Below are 23,531 nucleotides of genomic sequence, written 5' to 3' on the forward strand. Positions count from 1 at the left end.
GTATCTCTATTTCTGTTAATTGTGAAACCTGATTGTTTTCTATCAAATAGTTAATTCCCTGTTTCTTGTTTGCCTATATTGTAGTTTGCTAATTTTCTTGGAAAACTGTTGCTACTTGCTACGGTATTTTTACTAATATTGAATCCAATATTTCAATCTTCTTGGTTATATTCCTATCCCTTTTTTTTTTTGGAGGATATCAGTATCTTCTTTATAACCTATAATGTAAAAATATTACATTTTGAGTCACTTTAAAGGCAGGTAATTTCCTTGACTACATGTGATTTTATCATTCATTTTTCTCTTAGATTTAACCGATACATCGCCCGATAACCGTCTGATAATTGCTAATTCGATACCGAACCAACCAATATCTTATAGGTTGACTAGCGGATTAGCACTTTTAAAAGTCAATAACCGTTAAGTCGAACCGTTAAGCGTAATTATCCGTCCAATCCGCCCGACTAGGGGAAGAGAGAACCTCGGTGAACGAAAATGAAAGAGAGAGAAGGGGAAAAGGAAAAAAGGCAATAAACAAGAGACACGTGGGTTGTCGCCTTCTCCTTTTCCAATACAAAACTCACCCCTTCCCCCTTCCCATTTCCTTCAAACTCTCTTCTCTCCCATTTTCTCTCTCTACAATAATAATCCTTCTTCTCTCCTCGGCTACCTACCTCCCCGCCGCCGCCGCACTCACGACTCAGGTATTGTTTTGCAACTCAACTTGTGTTGTTTCGTTTTTGTTTCTTTTAGCTAGCGTTTGGCCATCCTCAAACATCTGTTTCCCATTAAATTTTGAAAATTTATCTCCACAGTTTTTTTCGAGTAAACAAAAATGCGCTCACATCACTTTTTGGGAGAAATTTCACATATCCACTCACAAAATTTTATTTTTTCACAAGTAAAATGCATTTTTTTTTTGGGAGAAATTTCACTTTCACTCACATTTTTTTTTTTTTTTTTTTTTGCAAGTAAATGCATTTCCAAACGAAACTTTAAGTTCCAAAAACTCAAATTTTCAATCTTCAACTTCAAAATCTATGGCCAAAACGGAGCTTGCTTTCGTTATTGTGCTCTGATTTTCAACTTTTCTTTTGTTTGAACTGAGATTCATGAGAATCGAAAAAAGTTCTGAATTTCTTTTCAATTCATTCTATGAAAGGAGTATCATATTACTACTACCTTATATGTGTATAGATTTAGGTACGGAACACAAAAGCGTTATTTCTGATTCACCTTATTTAGTATATATTTGCACACAGAAGAATCAGTTTCAAAAAAAGCTTATACTAACCTGTTAGCAGAATCTCATCGCCTCTTTTTCCTTTTTTTCTGCAGTTTGCATCTATCATCACAACCGTACAATTCACGAGAATCATTTCGACATTCGCATACTGATGTCGTCATCTTCAACCATCTCGAATCCCGATGCAAACTCCAATCGCACACGAGAATCAAAGCGCAAAAAGAGAAGAAAAATCGAAGTTGAACCGCAAAACACAAACCTTGATCAATCTAAGTGGAGAACTGATACAGAACAACAGATCTACTCTTCTAAGCTTCTCCAAGCACTCCGTCAAGTTCGCCGGAGTAACGACAATCCGTCACGCGCCGTCAGGGAAACCGCCGATAGAGTACTCGCCGTTACAGCAAAAGGACGGAGTCGTTGGAGTAGAGCTATTCTAACTGGTCGGCTTAGCTTAAGGCTTAGCCAAATCAATAAAAAGCATAAGAAAGCTAAGCTGAATAGCGGTAATAATATAAAGTCGAGAAAACCAGTGGTGAAGAAGAGATTACCGGCTTTGCAACGGAAAGTTCGTGTTCTAGGCCGTTTAGTTCCAGGCTGTCAGAAACTGCCGTTTCCGAACCTTCTAGAAGAAACTACTGATTATATATCAGCTTTAGAGATGCAAATCCGAGCCATGACTTTTCTCACTGGTCTCCTTAGCGCCGGTGGAACAGCCGATCGGCTCGGCTAAATGGCTCGTTATTCTTTTTTTTATTTGTTAATAATTGAGAGTTTTTATATTGGTGTATTTTATTCTATACATGATGCCTCTTTATTTTTTCCTGTTTTGCTTTCAAAGTTTCTGCCCTCTCTTGTCTCTTCCACCTTCTTTACCTTTGAATTTTTTTTATTTCTTTGATTATGTTTGTAGTATTCTCTTTTTTGTTTCTTTTGATGTCTTGCCGTTGGATTAACATTATATATCTATTTGTTAATTAATTTATTCATCAATTATTGGTTGATTAATTAGACATGCCAGCTAAATTCTTCTGTAGTCGAACGATCAATTGTTTGATTCCCTTCCAATTTATTTGCTAATGAAGTTTAAATAAATTTAAGTTCAAGTTGAGTAAATAGAAAACAACTAAGGTATTGGGTGGCAGATGATGATATAATGTAAATACTGAATAATCATGTCGATTATTTACTCAAAAAATAAAAATAAAAAAAACTAAGGTATTGGGTAAACCCGCCATCTAGGGCATTTGCCATTGGGTAGTAAAATAACGTATGGGTACAAAGAATCGATATTAGGTACCAATATCTGTTGATTGATTATTCATTGGCGTGCTTTCAAATCTTGATTATCTATTTGAAATGGAACTGTATAAACTGTTCACTGATCGAGCTATATTGAAATACTATTAACACTTAATTACAGGATTTGCTCATAAACAAATGGTTAGTTATACTCCTTCCGTCTCATATAAGTCTCATTTTAGCAAAAAAAAAACACGCATATTAAAAAATTAATAATGCAATGTAAAATTTATTAAATTATTATTACATAATAAAAATAAATCATTTTTTTCATGAATGAATAATAATCCTTTTGACATTGGAAATTTAACAATATCAAATTATTATGTTGCCTGTCTAATCATCATTTAGATATTATTTTAATTTTTTAATTTTTGTGTACGGATAGATTTGAAAAAAAAAACTAGTTAATTTCTTCTATCTTGATTTCTTAATATAATACTTATTATGAGATAAATATTTTTTATTAGGATGATACTTATTATGAAACGGAAGGATTGCTGTTAAGGCAATGGGTTGGAAGGATGAGGGGGATTAGGGGGCCGAAGTGGCTAACCAAACCCCACAATGCATGAGTGAAAGGCTGGCAAGTGGGAGAATAGGCCAAAAGATGAGTCTACAAAAGCGAGAGAGAGAGAGAGACTCTCTTCACGTGCTCCATTTTGAACTCCTCTTTCCTTTTGCCCCCACCCACTATCTCACCCCCATGTGACATGTATGAGTTAACGCTTTGAAACACCCACTATTTCTAATCTCTATTCTCCCCCAACCCCACCCCTTTATTTTCAGCAACGTGAAAGTTTTCTATGTTTAATAGGAGTACTATTTTCGTTTTTAGTAGGCGTTTGAATATGTGATTTTATCTCATGAGATGAAATTAGTATTTGGACATATAATTTCATCTCTAATTTCATCTCATGAGATAAAATTTTAAATCTTCTAAAAAGGCATGATTTGAAATCATATTTTCAAAAAATATAAATATAAAATTTGATTCGTACGTTTATATTTTGTAAAAAAAGACCCATAAGTTGATAGATATATTTACCAACCATAAGTTGGTAGATATATTGTTCGTACCATGTGGGAGGATTATATTAAAAAGCAGTTACATTACTATTCATGTTAAATTTTCCTTTTTATTGAACTAACGTTTGATCAATTGATATTGTATTTTTTTAAAAAGACCTTCTAGTAACGTATTAATTTTATTATGAATCATGATTTACTCATTTGGTAAGATTTTATAAGAATTGGAAAAATTTTAATGGTTTTCACAACTTGTGGGGTTTTTATGTTTATAAAAAAAAAAAATTGCTAAGAAATTCAAATTGCATGTCCAAACATGACTTCATCTCATGAGATGAAGTCATGTCGAAACGGCTCCATAATCGTAATGTTTGAGTTAGTTTACGCTCGGACTAATTTATAGGATACTTCTTATCTCTCATCATCCATCAATAGTCGGAGAGATGAAAAGAAATTACCTATTATATAGTAATCTTTTTTTATTTCTATTGGAGTTTAAATTTGTAACTTAATGCTTTTCAACACACTTCATTGACTACTAGGCCATATCCTTAAGTCTTTTTTTTTTTTTTTTTTTGATTTGGTATTATCTTGCTAATTTTCACTTTGAACCCCCTTAGAAGTTTGAAATGATTTATACTCAAGCCTTCCGAGGTTTTAAGAAGTGCTGTCCTTTATGATAAGGTCGAGAGACATTATTTGTCCAATAATAAAGGGTTATCTGTAAACAAATCTCTAATTTTGAAAATTGACACTTACTCATATATAAAAACAATTACTCCCTTTGTCCTAATTTATTTGACACACTTTCCTTTTTAGTTAGTTCAAAAAAGAATAACACATATCCTTATCTGGCAATATTTAACTTTAAACTTAGTACCTTTTACGCTTAACGAGATGATCTATAACCAAACAAATATCTTTGACTTGTTTTAGACTACAAAATTCAAAGCTCTTTATTTATTTCTTAAACTCCGGACTCAATCAAACTACATCACATAAATTGGAACAAAGAAAATAGATTTTTTCTCAAAAGAATTGTAAAACTTAAACACCAAAAAAGGAGTGTACATTTTCTCATACTTTAAGGGCTCAATATCATTTTCAAAACCTCGAAGGCATTAGGTGAAACTATCCTAACAGAAATACATACTTCAATATTTGCAACTTCAGAAATTGTACCTCTAACTTGCACAGGGGGCGGAGCTAAGGGTTCAATTTCTAACTTTTTGCCTAACTTTCCCTTTATAAGGACATGACACATTAAGAGCAAATTTGGTAAGACGACAAATAGTGCCACAACAATGAGATTAGGTATATATCCCACAATTTCTTCTTCAATTCTCTTTACCCGAACCAATATGTTCAATTTCACCTCATGATTGAAAAATTATGAGAATCTAGGAAGATGCTACTATATATTTATGAAATTATAAGGAAATAATGAAGTAAGAACGTGGAGTAAATTGATAAATATCCCACCAGAAATGTGTAGAATTGGAATCCCCTTATTCACCATTGAAAATATTCCACCATCATCCTACTTATAGCATGTACAAAAACTAAAATCTTCGCTATATTTTTGTTTGATTGGATACTATATCTCAACCTTCCCCTTTTAGTATCTCCATTATGCCTATAGATGGCATGAATTCAGAATGAATTTTGTCTTACTTAGTATAGTTACTACCAAAACTACTTTCAACATAAATATAAATCGATAATAGTTAATATATAGTACTCAACTAAAGGAAGCTATATGCAAATTTACTTGAGCAAAATCCTCAATTAACTCATTCAGTCGGGGGAAACTAAAAATCTCATCCTCCCTTTATCCGATATTACACCTAAATGGCTAAATATCCTACCATGTAAAGTGGAATTGAAGCGAGTATTAGATGATTAACTGAAAATCATCATCTATACATGCAATATTAATGCGTTTCTAGAAAATATGTGTGCCTTACAAACTAATAGTGGGATATTTTATCTCAAATATTGTTGAAAAATCGAAAAATAAATTAATATACCCAATTATCACTAATTAAGTATGGTGTGTGGGTGTTTGTAATTGTGATCCAAGCAATAAACCTTGCGTGCTACAAAATGAATGAAAGAGGTGTTAGCGTGGAATAATTGTCATCTATACCATGCCCCCAAATAGGACTTTTCTACAGTCAAAACAGCTAACACGTGGACCGCCATCAACCTTCATCTCAATTTTTCAAGTCATCAACTAAATCACAACAACAAAAAGAAATACAACAAGTGAGACTTTAAAAAAAAAAAAAAAGAATTAGTTAAAAGTAAATCACGAAATGGGAAAAAGACATAATAGAAAGGAACTATGAATAAATGTGGAAGGACTGCTTCAACTTTCCCACAATACTTATTTCAGTGGGGAAAAAAATAATCCAATTGCTCCAATCTCTTCATAGATGCATAATTTAAGGCACAAAAAATATTTTAGAAAATTCATCCAAGATACTTCATTATGCTGAGAATTAAGTTAAGTAAATCGTCAGTGAGGCTAGTAACAAGAAACTTCAGCAGTTTTTTCTTGCTTTAAAATGTGTGATTTCTATATACCTCATTAGATATATAAACTAACGTTAGCATAAAGAAGTGACACCAATTTCGGCTTTTGGATTTCGTTTGGTTTCGATTATGAAACAGGTTTTACAATGTGGGAAAAATGTTTGTTTGAATAGCCTAAGAATGTTAATCATCGTGAACACATTTTGTACTTTTTTGTTCCTGAAAAGCATTTTGTTTTACTTTCAGAAAATAAAGTACTAAGTATATTTTTTTATGTGACCAGCGAGATATTTTCTTACTTTAAGAACAAACATCGTTTCAGTTCTCACAATTCTTTTCTAATACAAATTTGTAATTACGAAAATGAAAAATGCTCGTGCATGATGTTGCTTTGACATTATTATACGATTTCTTCCATGCTTGATATGCAATTAATATCCATCTATTGTGAATGAGCAATATTAGCAGAACTAAGAGCAATTAAGCAAATGACATCTTCTCGCGAACGATAAGCGTGCGAATCAGTTTATTAGTAATTTCATCAAAACTGGTTTAATTTTTTAAAAGTTGTTTCTAGTGATTAGACTTCAATCATAAATCTATCTGTAACTTTTCATGTGATGTATGGTATGCACAAAGTTCATTGTCATTATCATTATCCATCAGGATTAGGTTCTTCAACTTGAAATAATTGTAATAAATTTTGTGGTCTTAAGAATTTTGTCTGTTAGTTTTCATTATCAATATCCATCAAGATTTAAACTATTTTTAAGTTGAAAATGCAGAGATTAACCAAGAGTCGTGTTATTTTAATTAAATATGTTATACAAGACTAGACAATACCATTACTAAACACATCTTGCTGGAAAATTTAAGTACTCTAGAGCTTCTTAAATTCGATTATAACTATTTCTTTCATCACCAAACTTTCGTTAGAATTTTGAGTGGTCACGTATGTAGTCAAAGTAAACAAACTTAAAAAGGGGGAGAAAAGAAGTGGAAAAAGGGGGTTCAAATTATCTACCAAAAGTGGAAAACACAAAGAAGGTGGCCTACATGGGAAAACAAAGAAGGGAATATATATATATATCGGGGTGTCTTAGTTGAAGTCACATGGTAGCATGTGGAATTGTAGTGTGTGGATATGTTGCTGAATTAATGGAAAAGCTAAAGATATTATGTTTGTTAGGCTGAGAGGCCTACACGAACCAATTAGAAAAAACTATACTGTATCACTCTCTCTCTATATATTTTTAGTGTAGACTATCGGTTTTTTTAAAAAAGTCGTATCAGATGTTTACAGCATAATTAATGCAGGACATATGTTTTGTATATAACAACAATTAAGAGATATCTATTCTCACTTTAATTTATACTCCTACTTGTGCGATTTTAAAGTTATAACTGATCTGATTCAGGGTAAATTAACATCAAGTACGAATAAAAAAAAATTTCAAAATGTAACCTTGTCTTATTGAACTTTAGCTACTACTTTTGTGTTGCTCACAGAATGGACATACTTTTGGGTCATGATTAGCGTAGGTATCAATCCTTATCGGTCTTTATGACCCTTGTTACCTTTACATTAACTTAAATAGCACAAAAAAAAAAAAATTGAATCAAACTAGTATAAAAAAAAAAAAGAACATAAGTAGTATTCACGCACGAAATTCGTGCGTGAAAGGACCAAACTGCAAAAACACAGTTTTGGCCTTTCACGCATGAATTTCGTGCGTGAATGGGGTCACCAAAAAAAAAAGAGAACATTAGTAATCATGCACTAATTTTGTGCATTAATGTTGGAGTTTTTTTTTTTTTTTTTTTTTTTTTTTTTGCGTTACCTTTCCAATCACGTTTTTTTTCATACTTTGGGCAAAGATTAGTCATGTTTTAAAATCCCAAAATATCAATATTTTATATAAAACTTAATATTTTTTTTTGCGTACAATAATGTCGGTTCATTACATGAAGTCCACCTAAACGTTTGGATCATCGTTTTAGGGGTTCTAAAGTGCCCCAAAGCAAGTTTTGAAACTTGTAATATTTATAGGGTTTTGATTTAAGTGTTTTATTATATTTGAATATACAAATTTAAATATTTAATTTAATAATAATTCATCCAATACGAGAGGTCTATACTAATTAAAAAATAATTCATTCCATTTAATTACAATACAATTGAATTAGGGTAAATTAACATCAAGTACGAATAAAAAAAAAATTCAAAATGTAACCTCGTCTTATTGAACTTTAGCTACTACTTTTGTGTTGCTCACAGAATGGACATACTTTTGGGTCATGATTAGCGTAGGTATCAATCCTTATCGGTCTTTATGACCCTTGTTACCTTTACATTATTATTTCTCCTAGACTACATGTGCAGAAAGAAAATGTACATTAATTTGTATCCGACAAGGAAGAAATTATTTTATACTGAGATTTAACAGATAAAATAGTTGATTTAGGAACTTTTGTGAACATTACTCAACTATTCCTAAATCAAATGAATAGAGCTATTTGAAAACGAAAATAAAATTAACAAAAGTTCTATTAAAAATGTTGATTTTGTAAAACAAATGAATCTATTTGAAAACGAAAATAAAATTAGCAAAAATTGGATGGAGAAATTTAATTAGTTTATCAAATAGGATTATGTGTATTATGGAATTAGGAGTAGTAAATTAAAGAAACGGGAGATGTTTTCAGTTGGGATTGGGAGTATGGCACACGTATATGAAAATACACACATGTGAAATCCAACCTGGGAAGTGGGAAGTCACTAGGCTAAGCCCATCTGATTTTGACTGAATGCCATTTTGGCACAATCATTGGATTAAGGACCACCATTTCTATGTATTTATTCCTCCTTCTACAGCATTCTCATGCCATCTTGTGGAGTTCTATTGAATAACATTAAGTAATAAGCAACTGATAGAATTTAAAAATAAAAAAATAAAATCTAATTGAAAGGCAAAAAATGAATATTGAAACAAACACTATAAGAAAAAAAAAAAAAGGTCTTTAACGGCTGAATATTAATGATGTTTTTTTAAGGAGTAGATGTTATTCTTTCATATTTATATATTTGATTTAAAATGACTTTAACGGTAACCAAAAAAAAAAAACTTAACTGCTATAAATGCATTTTTAACGATCGAGTTTATTTCTGTTTATAAAATAGTAATCGTTAAAAGTTAAATTTGTTGTGGTGAAATATGGATAAGAAGAGCTAGGAGGAATTGGTAGGCCAATAAGTAAACGTGTCCAACTTTAAAGCAGTCATATGAGATGTCTACATTTAGAGCCCGTTTGGATTGGCTTACAGCTTAAAGCTGTTTGCAGCTTATAAGCTGAAAAAAATAAGTTGGGGTAGTCCAACTTATTTTTTTTGGCTTATAAGTTGTTTTCAGCTTATAAGCTGCTTTAGATAAACTAAGTCAAATGGGTCCAATTATTTTTTTGAGCTTATTTTAAGCATAAAATGACTTTAAGCTGGCCAGCCAAACACTCAAAAAAGCTGAAAACAGCTTATAAGCCAACTTATAAGCCAATCCAAACGGGCTCTTAGTAGGCGTTTGGCCATAGAAATAATTTTTTTTTTTTTTTTTAAATTTTGGAGTTGAAGTTATATTTGGCCATAGTTTTTTAAAATAGTATATTTTTGTTGAAATGTACTTTTTCAACAAGGTTTTGGTTGTGAAAAATAAATTTTTCTTGTTTTTCAAATTTCATGACCAAATACTAATTTTTAAAAAAAGTGAAAAAAATTTCGGAAAAAAGTGAATAATTCTTATGGCCAAACCGATCCTTAGAAAGTTCTTAAAACAAACAAAAATATACTCTCTAAATCTGAGATGAAAGTCCAATTCTAGTAACAAGGCGGGTATGAATTACTAATAGTTAAATAATTGCACTTTTACCTTCTGTGTCAACTTAACAAATTGAGCTAATACGATTAATATTTGGAATAGGAGATAAAATTTGTCTTCCATATATACATATATGAATGAATAATTAAAAACAATAATAAATAAATATATCATTTATTTTTGAATTATTTTCGAGAAAGGTCATTTTCCACGTTACCACATCCACGTGTGGAGTAGTGTAGACTAATTAAACAATTAAGAAACCAACAAAAGATCCAAAATGGAGATGTTATAAATATGAGGGTCAATTTTTGTCCCAAGTCGAGGGATCAAATTTTTCATGCCTTTGTCCCGATACATCTCGCCATAATACTTGTCTATTTTAAATTTAATAGGAGTAACAAATATGCGACCTGCATAAAGCATTTTCTATCAATTTTGTCCTCTATTGATCATGAGACCAGTAGAAATTAAGGCCCATTCTAGAAACATATCTTTTTTTTCATTTTCATTTTTTTTTTGGGTACAACCATATGGTATTAGTACATACTGATATGATTAATTCATAGTTGCGTTGCTATGGCCTATTAAAGAGAAAAAATTGCCCTACTTTCTTCATTCTCGTGACTTGATTCTGAGATCTCTGATTATGAGTCGAGAACTTTTATTTATTCTATAATACTCTTTAATAATTTATTTTTCTTGTTTTAGTTCCCTCTTCGTCCCTCCTTTCTGTTTGATTATCGTTTTAGTGAATCGAAAGCCAATTAAAATTAAGAGGCTTCCCATCAATAAGACGGAATATGGGCCATATCATATGGCCAGCTATGGTCAAGATCCGCTTCATTGTGTGTAGGGTTCACACTTTGGATTTTACTTCTTCATTACATCCTTGCATTGAGTTATCTAAGTCCCCACCTCCCTAATCCTTCTTAATCTTTTTGATATTCAAAGTCATCAAGATATCCTTCAGAGAATTTAGAAATTGAGTCGTGATTGAGCTTAGGGCAAAAAGTAACTACGTTTTGGTCATGCATATTAGTTTCTTTTTTTAACTAATAAATATCTAAGGTGGAATTTGGTTTGACACTTTTGCAGGCCGGCCCTATTTCACAAAACATTTTCAGAAAAGCTTTTACGTTAAAAGTGCCTCGAATTTTGAGAAAATACTAAAAAGAAACTATAGGAACACACGTTTTTCCTTCACGTAACTTTTCTAAAACATTTTATAACCAAGGAAAAAAAAATACTGTCCAAAAAACTAAGTAGCTCGCTTTAGTATAGTTACTTGATGACATCTTTGGTCCATTAACCTAAGTACCTGTCGAGTGTTCTTCATCCAGCTGAATTATAAGTTGAAGGAACAAACATATTATGAATTCTTTCCTAGCCGTGCATAGAACTTAGTCTGCTATTACTAATTGTATGATATTAAGTTGGCCCTTTGTTTTTTGTTTTTTGTTTTTCCTACTGACTGGTGAGCTCCCCCACATCCTAAAACCCAAGTTAATTAATAAGTGGATCATTATCAAAAGGGTTATCCCTAATTATTTCCTTAGGCCCAAGGGCATAGCCAGAGGCTGGGTGTAAGGGAACCCCTTTATCGTAAAACACGTTTTATAAATAGGCATAAATTATAGTATGTATTTTTAGTTTATATATGAATTGTTGAATTTCCTTAACATTTAAAAAAGATCAAAAAATGCTTTAAGCCATCGATTCAAATTCCAAGTATATTTACCTGAATCCCCTTATTTAAATTCCTGGTTTCGCTGTCGCTGAGGTCCCATGCAGGGGCGAATTTATGTTTAAAAAATGGGTCACGTGAACACATGGTCACATGACTAAACTCGGTATATTATGTATATAATCCTTAAAATATATCTAACACTACAAGAGAACATGAAATTAGCTACGGCATTTGTCGGTAATCCCTAGCTAATCCGTCGCTAAATAGCTCCTCGCTAATTAGATTTTCTTATAATCCGTCGCTAATCCGTAGCTAAATGAGATTAGCATGGAATTTTGCTGTTTAGCTACGAAAATTTGTCCATCGCTAATTCCATGTTTTCTTGTAGTGTAATATTAACTGAAGGAACACATGGTCAAACAAGTCTCGGTGGAGCACTGATTAAATGATGGGTTTAATTCCTATAGGTTGTGGGATTGAACCTGACTAAATGCACTTTTGCGTCTTTTATTTTTAAATTTTCTAAGTCTGTAATGGTGAACCAATCCTCTTAAAATTCTGAATTCGCCTATGGTCACACGCACTGAAGAGATGCACATGCGCATGGGGTTGCAGTACGTGCAAAAGAATCCAAGCATTTGCTGTTTCGATGATGAGATATCCTTTTTTTTTTTTTTTTTTTTTGCTTTTCAATACCATTCAATGGCTTTCGTACATCAGCTATCACTTTTACTAGCTGCATATACATATGCATACTCTGTGAGTCTGTTCATTACATTATGCACATATACTCCAAAACAATGGTGAGGTGGAATTGCAGACAATAGTCACTCTCATCCATCTTTAGTTTCTCTGGTGTAGGCAGTAACACGTGCGCTTAGATTATGATGGCCATATTTATAACGACGATAACTCTCTACAGTTTTCGGTTGCAATTTATGACAGTATCCATCGGTCGCCAAGTTTGGATTTTTAGCGAAGATTTCAAGATTTAATATATATACGTAGTTTTTATTTGTTGGCACTACTAGAAAAAGGGGTTTCTCCCACCAATATTTGGTGCGAAATATGTGCTACAAAACATAATTTTCCCACCTCATTTCCATCGAGCCAGCTTACTTGGAAAAACGCATGGGAAACAGGTTCCCATTGAAATACTAAAAAACTTCATAATTTTTCTGTGTGAAAACACTACGTTTTTTCCACCGACATTCAGTACGAAATAACCACTGAATATTTTTTGGTGGAAAATCAGTGAGAAATAGAGATATTTTAGGAGTGTGGATACCCCCATATCGGCGGTGATGTGATCCTTTGATCTCGTTAGAATTTCTTGGACAATATATATATTCATTTTTTGAACTAGTTTTTGAGTTAAGTTAGACCCAATAATTATTTTTATCATGACATGAGAGTCACACTCATCTCAATTCAATTGAACACCATTCACCTGATGGCGGGTGTAGCTCCGCCCTTGGTGTCCTTTGATAAAGATGAACTATCCATATATGTAGAGCACCATGACAGAACTTTTTTCTTTCAATTATAATAAGTTAAGAGACGTAAATATTCTGATAAACAAGGCAATTTTAAAAAGTCTTACAAATGTAATGTCCAGAGCTAGTAAAGACAATGTTACATGGGCTCACAATACGTGCTGATAATTAATGCTGTCAAATATAAATATATCTACGTATTCACCAGAGATTTCCATTGTTTTATTCATTACCATCTTCAATTCAGTTAGGTTAGAAGCTGGAAATTTACTAGTTATTTCACTTTCAACATCTCTGGACCAGCACGCGCAAAACCAAGGACGTCAAACTTATAAGCCTATGTTTGGTACAAAAGTTGCTACTTTAGGGGAATTGTATTCAGATTTATTTCCTACAAGGTAGTGGTAAATTAATGCTTGATGATCAGTTCTGGGTGATATTTTGGGCAGATATATAATTGATTGTCACATGCACCATCGATTTACGCATCGCGGCACCACATGCCACAATGATTATATTGTGGTCCGTTATATATATTTGCCAATTTTGCTTGTCCTTACTCTGATTATCGTCGTCCATAGAATAGCATATTATAGTCTTTTCAAATGCAATAAAGTTACATAATATATATATATATATATTCATTTACCTTTGATATGAAGGATATTTCTATTGGTTTGCTTAGGTATCGTATCATACCGTAGTTATGAATGATCATGGTCGTTGCTTTCTGTTCATACAAAATATACAATATTGGCTGTTGGAATTGGGCTGTCTGTATAAACTAGGCTTTTTTTTTTATCCTTTTTATCATATTCTTGATCCTGTGTGGAGACAGGATGTGCTCGTTATACCTTCATAACAAGATGTGAGAGTATTTTTAATTAGTTGGATAGTATATGCTCAAGTTTTGTGAATTTAAAGAATGACAGTGCTTAGTGTTATATTTGGAGGATAAAGTCAAACTAACCTCAAAGATAAAAGGATTAAAATTTGCCAAAAACTCAGATGGAATACTATAAGTAGTACAATTTCAAGAAGTACTTTGAAATCTCTGGTAAACGGTATGGCTCTTGGAGTATACAGTTTTTATCCTAGCAATAACAAGAGCATCAATAATTAGAACAAAATATTTAATGTTGTTTTTTCCACTTCTAAATAAATATCTCAAGATAGTTTATTTTCAACAAAATAAATCTCGTTTATTACAGTCTGTTTGGCCATAAATACCAAAAACAAATTCACTTTTTTTGGAATTTTTGAAGTTGGAGTTGGAGTTGTGTTTGGCCATAGTTTTTGAAATTGTAGTTTTTAGTGAAATGTAGTGTAAAAAAGTGAAGAAAGTTTGAAAAACAAGTTTTTCTTGTTTTTGGTATTCCGGAATACAACTCTGGAGTTGTATTCCGAATATTTATGGCCAAACGCCTAAAAGTAATAAAAAAAGTGAAAAAAAATTCCGGAAAAAAAGTGAATAATTTTTATAGCCAAACGGCTACTAAGTTATATTTTTGACTTGTCAATTTCCACACTAGCGCATCCACGTGTAGACTGACAATTGTTGGATCTGGAGGACCACAAACAAATCCAAATGGAGATGTTGTCCCAGGTCAAGGGATCATATTTTCATGTCCTTGTGTCCCAATAAATCTTGCGACGTCACAAAAACGTCTCTATTTTTAAAATTTAATTTAATACTAACACATTTACCCCCTGTAAAAGCATTTCCTATCAATTTTGTCCTCTAGCATTAATGCTCATGGGTCCAACAGAAGGGCAAAATGAGAACTACGATCCTCTTCTTCTCATATTTTTTAATCTTCTTTTTGCTTATATAAACTTTTGGTTAGAAAGAAAATGTTCCTTCCGTCTCAAATTATGTCACAATTTTCTTATATTGGTCTCAAAGAAAATATTATACTTTTTATTTATAAATAATTTAACTTTAAACTTTCCAAGATCTTCAATTGTTTAATTTCAGTTCTTCTTTTTCTTTTTCAAGATCACTCCAATTTGCTTTCTTTTTCCTTGACTGCTATCTAAATATTAAAAATTTATAATTAAGCTCAATTGTATATTTTCCATTATTAAAATACTAGGAAATCATTTAACTTGGAGCATAAACATCACAATTTAGACATTTTCTCCAAATATGAGTTAAACGTGACTGTTGTAGAATGAAAATCATGGGCTTTTTTTCAGATAAAGGCTGGTGGCCCAAAGGCCTTGGTGGAGCATTAGTTTTCTGGAATAGAATCCGCAGATAGACACTTTTTAGCTTATGTAATTCAAAAAATAAGCATGGACGTGGAGTTTCAAATTCCAAAGGATAAAACTTCCTAGTTATTGTAATGGAGTTTACGACTATTATTCAATTACAAAATTGAAAAGTCGCTAGCTCGAACTATTTTTACAACGGAAATTTAAAGTATGTGTTTTATTTGGTCCATCCTAGGTTCAAACTTATCTTCAAAATTTAAAGCGAGTTCTTGAAGCAAAGATATAATGAAAAAATGAGTCGAGGGAATTAATGAAATGAGTTTAAAACTATGCACTGTTAAAATAATATTTACAAAATTAGTTCTCTTAAAGATAATTGAAATAACTCGATTAAATAACATTGATCGTAACTTAAAATAAATGGTTAATAAAATATAATACTCCCTCCGTCCCAGAATAAGTGTCATCTTAGCCAAAAACACGCATATTAAGAAATCAATAATGCAATGTGAAGTTTACTAGATTACCTTTATATAATAAAAATAAATTATTTTTTCCTTTTGATTAGAGCATGCATGCACGAGTAGTACTAATTCTTTTGATATTGGGAACCCAACAACCAAGTTACTATGTGACTTTTTTAATCATCATTTAGATGTTATTTTAACTTGTCAGTTTTGTCTAAGGGTAGAGTTGGAAAAAATTAGCTAATTTATGTTTTGGTTTCCTAAGGTGACACTTATTATGAGATAATTTTTTTTAGCTAAGGTGACACTTATTATAGGACGAAGGGAGTAACATGTTAAATTACACTGATAATCTACTCGTTGTGAATGTATATAATTAAACACTAATGAAATTATCGTCGAAACTTTTGACCCTACTGATTTTCATTTTCCAACATCCTATGGAGACGATGTATCAGAATTTAAAAGATAAACTCTCTCCTTGGAAGTTTAAACAAAATTAACATAGAGTAAAAATCAAACCTGTAAAAGCATTAATAGGACAGCTAAATTTTGAAGAACCCGTCAGTCATCCCTATTTACTTTTGGCAATCTGCGTGCATGGAGTATTTAATAGACCATTCATTTTCCAAAAAAGATTAATTAATAAACACATAATCTCCCTACCATAAAATGTCATACGAGCCATCTACCAAAATGCATCAATCCTGATTTTATTATCACAACTTAACAAATATGTACTCATCACATGGTAGCACTAGCTCTGGCACCACCTCAAGGTACCACATCAAATTTGGTGGACAAACAATTGAAACAACAGTGACTGACAAAGCTGCAATTGCCAATCAATGGGCTAGTGAAATGCTTTCCAAATATTCTGGAAAACAAACAGTTGTGGGCTTAGACACTGAATGGAGGCCCACTTTCATGCCATACACTAGCAACAAATCAGCCACACTCCAACTCTGCATTAACAACTCGTGTCTGATAGTGCAGTTGTTCTATTTGGACGAAATCCCACAAACCCTGAAAAAATTCTTGGCTAATCCTAATTTTATATTTGTTGGAATTGAGGTTGCTGAAGATATCCTTAAACTGAAGAATGAGTATGGGTTGGTTTGTAGTAGTAAAGCTGATATTCGTGATGTTGCTAAGAATAAGTGGCCTGGTAGATTTTCACGTCCAGGTTTGAAGGATCTTGCTAATGCAATATGTGGGCTTTATATGGCTAAGCCAAAACATGTTTGTCAAAGCAATTGGGAGGCAAGGGTTCTTAATGATGGACAAGTTGAGTATGCATGCATTGATGCGTATGCTTCCTACGAGATTGGTCATAAGCTCCTTATGGAAACTTGAAGCTAATTTGAAGTTTAAGTGGTCCAAATATGTGGTTTACTGTTATGTCTGTTTAATTTGTCAATGATATTAATCAGCGACGTCTGAAGTAAAAATGTTTTTGTTTCAGTGTGTTTAGGCTATTGCCGTGTGTTTCTTTATGTGTAATCTCGAATGCATCTAAATTGCCATTCGTGAAAGTTGATAACTCCATCGATAGGAGCTTGAATTACTAAGATAGAATGAAGAGGAAGCTTAAGGAATAAGAAAACTTGAATAAGAAGCTAATGTATGGAGCATGAATGAGAAGAAGAGAGGAGAGAATTCAGTTATAGAGAGATGATTTCTAGAATCTTCAATGATATAGAAATGATTCCATCATATGAAATATACTCTACTTGCTTGTATATATACACCTCACACTTAGTTGAACTACCTTGAGTTAGTTAACTCTAACTACCTAACCATCTAGAGTAGTTAGTTATAACTACCTAACCATGACAGCTTGCATAATCTTTACATGATGTATGCTCATGTTAACACTCCTCCTCAAGCTCATGGTTTAAACAAGTTCATTACTCCAAGTTGTTTGAGTAGGTGCTAGTGTTGTGCCTTGCCTAGTCCCTTTGTTAGCAAGTCTGCTAGTTGATCATCAGTGTGCACATACTCAGTTTTAAGTAGCCCTTGACAGATTCTTTTTCTCACAAAATGACAATCAATGTCTATATGCTTGGTTCTCTCATGGAATATAGGATTGGCAGCAATTTGGATAGCAACCTTGCTGTCACATATCATCTTCACTGGTACTTCAACTTCTACTCCAAATTCTCTCAATAGTCCAATTAACCAAGTTACCTCAGCTGCACATGTAGCCATGCTTCTAAACTCAGCCTCAGCTAAGCTTCTAGACACAGTTTCCTGTTTGTTTGACTTCCATGACACTAAAGCTCCTCCAAACTTGACTAGATACCCTGTAATTGACCTCCTAGGCTCCAAACATGCACCCCAATCTGAGTCACAATAGGCTATCAACTTAGTAGCATCTTCAACGGGAATGAACAAGCCTAATCAAGGTTCCTCTTTTACATATCTGATTACTTTAAGTGCTGATTCCATATGTGAAGTTTTTGGACAATGCATATATTGACTTAGTACCTGAACTGAGAAAGCCAAGTCTGGTCTGGTCATGGTAAGATATAGTAGTCTTTCTACCAGCCTTTGGTACTTGCTAGGGTCCTGAAGCAACTCATCATTTACAGCCTGACTCTTCTTATTGTTTTTACTTGGAGAGGCCTGACTACTATCCTCGGGCTTTTGTTTATTTGTTGTTTAATCATTCTCAGTATTGTTGCTTCAGGTGCATTGATCATACTGGAATGAGGTCAATTTCTGATTAAGTTCAAGAGGAGTACCAGCTGTTTTCGCTCCTCCTAAACCAGATTATGCTATTAGCTCTAGAGCATACTTTCTTTGAGATAGTATGATCCCTTTATTTGATCTTGCACATTCAATTCCAAGAAAGAACTTGAGCTCACCCAAGTCTTTCATCTTGAATCTCTTCTGTAAATTTCTTCTAGTGTCACACAATAGTTGTTGACTGTTACCAGTTATCAAGAGATCATCTACATAGACTAGAATGATCACAGTGTCACTACCAGACTTCCTTGTAAACAAAGAGTAATCATAGTGACTCTGTTGGAACCCCATATGCAACAAAGATTCAGTTAACTTCAAGTTCCACTGTCTAGGGGCTTGCTTAAGCCCATACAGTGACTTATGTAGTTTGCAGACCTTATGAGACTCCCCCTGTCTGGCAAACCCTTCAGGAATCTTCATGTACACCTCTTCTAGGAGATTACCATTCAAGAAAGCATTATGAACATCCATTTGGTAAATGAACCAGTGCTTGGCAGCAGCTAAAGCAACAACTGATCTAACTGTAACCATTTTTGCAACAGGACTAAATGTTTCTCCATAATCCAGACCCTCTTGTTGGCTGTATCCTTTGGCAACAAGTCTAGCTTTGAACCTCTCCACTTGACCATTAGACTTGTATTTGATTTTATAAACCTATCTGCAGCCAATAGGCTTTTTTCCAGAAGTTAAGTCAACCAAACTCCAAGTTTTGTTGGCCTCTAAGGCATCAATCTCTAACTGCATTGCTTGCACCCATTGAGGATCAGCAGAGGCTTCCTTAAAGGAGGAAGGCTCAACATGAGCTGAATAGGCAGTCAAGATATGTTTATAAAAGGGTGAAAGATGATTATATGACACATGATTGGATAGGGAGTATAGACAGGAATTGCTTGTGGATGTGGTGATATAGTCTTGCATCCATAGTGGTGGTTTGACAGCTTTGGATGGTTTCCTGGTAGCTATAGGTACAGGTGGGGAGACATGAGTATGTTCATCTTGTGGAGGTGATAGTGGTGTAGGTGTGGGACGGGACCTTGGTTCAAGGGATTCAACAGTAATAGGACAGGGCTCACTATGATGTGATAAAGAATTAACAGACTGAGACAGAGTGGGAGATAGGAGGTTTAAGACAGGAAAAACTAGGTTGGATGAGGTTTGCATGTGTTTAAAGGGAAATAGTTCTTCATGGAATATTTCATGTCTATTAACAAACAAGGATTTATTGTGCAGGTCATATAGGATATATCCTTTCTGAGTGGATGAGTAGCCAAGGAGAGCTGCTGGTATAGCTTTGGGAGAGAACTCGTCAGAAATTTTGGGACAAGAGCATAACATAAACATCCAAGAACTCTGAGGTGGCTGAGTGATGGAGGGTGTGAGTACAACAGCTCAAAAGGTGATTTGAACTTCAGTAATTTAGAGGGAATTCTATTAATAATATAAACAGCAGTTGAGACACACTCTCCCCAAAATCTCAAAGGAATAGAGGCCTGAAATCTGATAGCTCTAGCCATGTCAAGAATGGTTCTGTGTTTCCTCTCAGCAATACCATTTTGCTGAGGTGTGTACACACATGATGACTGATGAATTATCCCATAGTCATTAAGCATAGTTTGACACTCAGAACTGAAGAATTCTCCCCCATTATCAGTTCTGAGTGTTTTCACGGAAGTGGAAAACACATTTTTAACTTAAGTTAAGAATTGTCTGAGAACTACAATAGTGTCAGCTTTAGAGGTTATCGGAAAGATCCAAGTATATCTAGAGAAATCATCCACAATGGTTACAAAGTACCTTTTATTATTCTGGGTAGGAACTCTATAAGGTCCCTAAATGTCACAATGCACCAGTTCAAACAAAGATTGTGAGATATGAGTACTGATAGGAAAAGACAGCTTAGGTTGTTTAACTAAAGGAAAAATAGGGCAATGAGAATGATCTGCAGATAGTGAGTTTCTAAAGAACTCATGCTTCTTTATTATATCAACAGGAGCATGTCCTAATCTCTTATGCCACAAAGAACTAGACTCAGATAGACCAGCAGTATTAGCAACTTCCCTTATAGGTTGAAGTGAAGACTGATGAGATCCTCTTTCCCTTAGTATGTAAAGGCCACACTCTTTTTTACCAATCCCCTTGACCTGTCCAGTGTAGAGATCCTGAAAAATGCAGAAATTAGGAAAGAAAGATGCTGAGCACTTTAGTTCTTTTGTGAGCTGAGATACAGATAGGAGACTATATTTGAACTCTGGCACAAACAGAACATTGGTGAGGAGATGATCTTCAAATATATTTGACTCTCCAACATGAGACACTGGCACTACACTATCATTAGGTAGATGCACTTTATTCCTATTAGCATTTCAACTTTTGATGTCATGTGATTAGAGGCTCCAGTATCAACAATCCACTCTTTTTTCACATATTTGGACACCAAAGCAGTTAAAACACTACCTCCTACTGCTGCTTTAGCAGATGTTTCTGGTGATGCAGTGTCACTTCCCTTTGACAGCAACTGTAGAATATGCCTGTATTGATCCTGAGTGAAGAATGCTGCAGGTGGAGCCTGTGCTGGATTTGCAGCCATGTGTGCTACAGGTTGACTAGGTGCAACTTGATTTGCATGTGGTCCATTTTTTCTCTTTGTTTTCCAACCTGGTGGATATCCCACTATTTTGAAGCACTGCTCCCTAGTATGTCCCTTATAACCACACACTTCACATATTATGAACTGTTTCTGTGACTTCAAATGGTTCCCAGAGTGACCACTGCTTGGTGCACCACCACTTCCTCCTGGAACAGTACCACCTACATGACCACTTCCAATTCCACTCCCTTTGTGACTGAAGAATGTTGTTCCTTCAATACTTCCAGACCTCAAACTTGCATGAGCAGCACTAGCTAGATTTCTTTGACTTTCCTGATCAACTATGAGCGAATAAGCTTTGTTTAAGCTCGGAGTGGGGGACATCATGAGAATCTGACCTCTAGCTTGTGTATAAGACTCATTAAGTCCCATAAGAAACTGTAGGAGTCTCTGGTACTCAAAATATTCCATGAATTTCTTTGATTCAGGACAAGGACATCCAGGACAAGGCATTGTTGCATCAAGTTCATTCCAAAAGTCACTTAGTTTTGAAAAGTAATCTGAGACTGACATAGTTCCTTGTGTGCAAGTGTGAATTTCCTTATGCAGATAAAACACTTGAGATCCATTGACCTTATCAAATCTTTCCTTTAACTCACACCAGACCTTGTGAGCATCAAATGCATACACAACACTACTAAGCAAGCCAGGTCTGACTGCACTCATGATCTATGAGAGTACTACAGCATTGCACTTCTCCCACAGATCATGCAGTTCTTCAGAAAAGCTATTTTTTGGATATCTACCATCAACAAATCCTAGTTTTCCTTTTCCTACCAATCCAATTCTCATGTACCTACTCCATAATGCATAGTTTTCTGAACCAATTAACTGCATAGTAATCAGAGAACTACCTGGTGTATCTGTTGACTGCAAGTACAAAGGATGAGTGTGATCTATCACTGATCCTGATGCAGCTGTTGCTCCAGTGCCTGTATTTCCATTTGATTCATTTGTATTGTTGTTCATATTGTTGTTTCCAGTTCCTAGAGTTCGTGATCCTTTAACAGTTACATTTGTCAAGATCTTCTCCTTCGAATGAACTTGAAATCACCAAATCTAACTGTTTGATGCTTATTTTTTACTCGACTTGATTTGCTTCGAATCTAAGCAGTTTTGGAAACTATGAACACTGATTTTTTACCTCGATCTAATCTACAATCGCGAGAGGCTCTGATACCATGATAACTCCATTGATAGGAGCTTGAATTACTAAGATAGAATGAAGAGAAAGCTTAAGGAATAACGAAACTTGAATAAGAAGCTAACGTATGGAGCATGAATGAGAAGAAGAGAGGAAAGAATTCAGTTATAGAGAGATGATTTCTAGAATCTTCAATGATATAGAAATGATTCCATCATATGAAATATACTCTACTTGCTTGTGTATATACACCTCACACTTAGTTGAACTACCTTGAGTTAGTTAACTCTAACTACCTAACCATATAGAGTAGTTAGTTATAACTACCTAACTATGACAGCTTGCATAATCTTTACATGATGTATGCTCATGTTAACAAAAGTTGAATGATATTTGTACTTTAATTTATGTTTTATATTCAGTAGTACTTTAATTTGAATTGTTTGTCAGGTATTATCTTCACATAGCCTTATGTTTATGTTTTTACTCGAACGAGGTAATATATTTTGCACATATCATTCTAAACAAATTTAAACTAAATGGAGTCCGAAAGGATATTCCTATACTAAATGTGTCCATTTAAGCTATCCCCGCAACTAAGATAAAATTACCACGTGCCTTCCATTTGATGACATAATTTTAGATCTTTTGAATCATTTGACTGTTTGAGTACTTCATTAAGAATACCCTTTTCATGGTTTGATGCAAAATTCTTCTTAATGTGTCGAGTTAGAGCATGTTTCACGAAGCTTTCAAAATCTACTTGCATTGTAAAAAGTATTTTTGTCAAATGAAGATCATCAAAACTATAATTAAATCAAATTGCTAGAAATTATGTCTGACAGACAATAAAAGCTTTGCCTCTGTTGCCCATCGGGTAGGGGTGTACATGAACCGGGTTGGTTCGGGTTTTTCAAATACCAAACTAAACCAATTGTGTCGGGTTTTCAAATTTATAAATCAAACCAAACCAGCAATAATCGGGTTGTTTCAACCTAACCAGCAATAATCGGGTTGTTTCAACCTCAGCTTTTTCAGGTTTTTTTGCCGAATAAGTCTTCATACAAAATAATAACTTTTACTTCAAGTATTTCTTTAATCTTAGTAAGATATAACTATATAATTGAGGTGTTTC

General features: G+C 33.7%; 2 protein-coding genes across 2 annotated transcripts; both read left to right on the forward strand.

Annotated features, from left to right (window-relative positions):
• The first annotated feature begins 545 nt into the window (after positions 1-545).
• On the forward strand, positions 546-2,071 carry LOC132598459 (transcription factor bHLH149). The gene is made up of 2 exons (XM_060311329.1): positions 546-704; positions 1,339-2,071. The coding sequence occupies exon 2, from the start codon at positions 1,398-1,400 to the stop codon at positions 1,977-1,979; it is 582 nt and encodes a 193-aa protein (XP_060167312.1). The 5' UTR covers positions 546-704; positions 1,339-1,397; the 3' UTR covers positions 1,980-2,071.
• A 14,518-nt stretch (positions 2,072-16,589) lies between these two features.
• Positions 16,590-17,210, forward strand: LOC132644562 (3'-5' exonuclease-like). Its single transcript, XM_060361153.1, has one exon. The coding sequence runs from the start codon at positions 16,590-16,592 to the stop codon at positions 17,208-17,210; it is 621 nt and encodes a 206-aa protein (XP_060217136.1).
• Positions 17,211-23,531: the final 6,321 nt, after the last annotated feature.

The sequence above is a fragment of the Lycium barbarum genome, chromosome 6 (genome assembly GCF_019175385.1).
Source record: "Lycium barbarum isolate Lr01 chromosome 6, ASM1917538v2, whole genome shotgun sequence".
In the NCBI taxonomy this organism is placed as follows: domain Eukaryota; kingdom Viridiplantae; phylum Streptophyta; class Magnoliopsida; order Solanales; family Solanaceae; genus Lycium; species Lycium barbarum.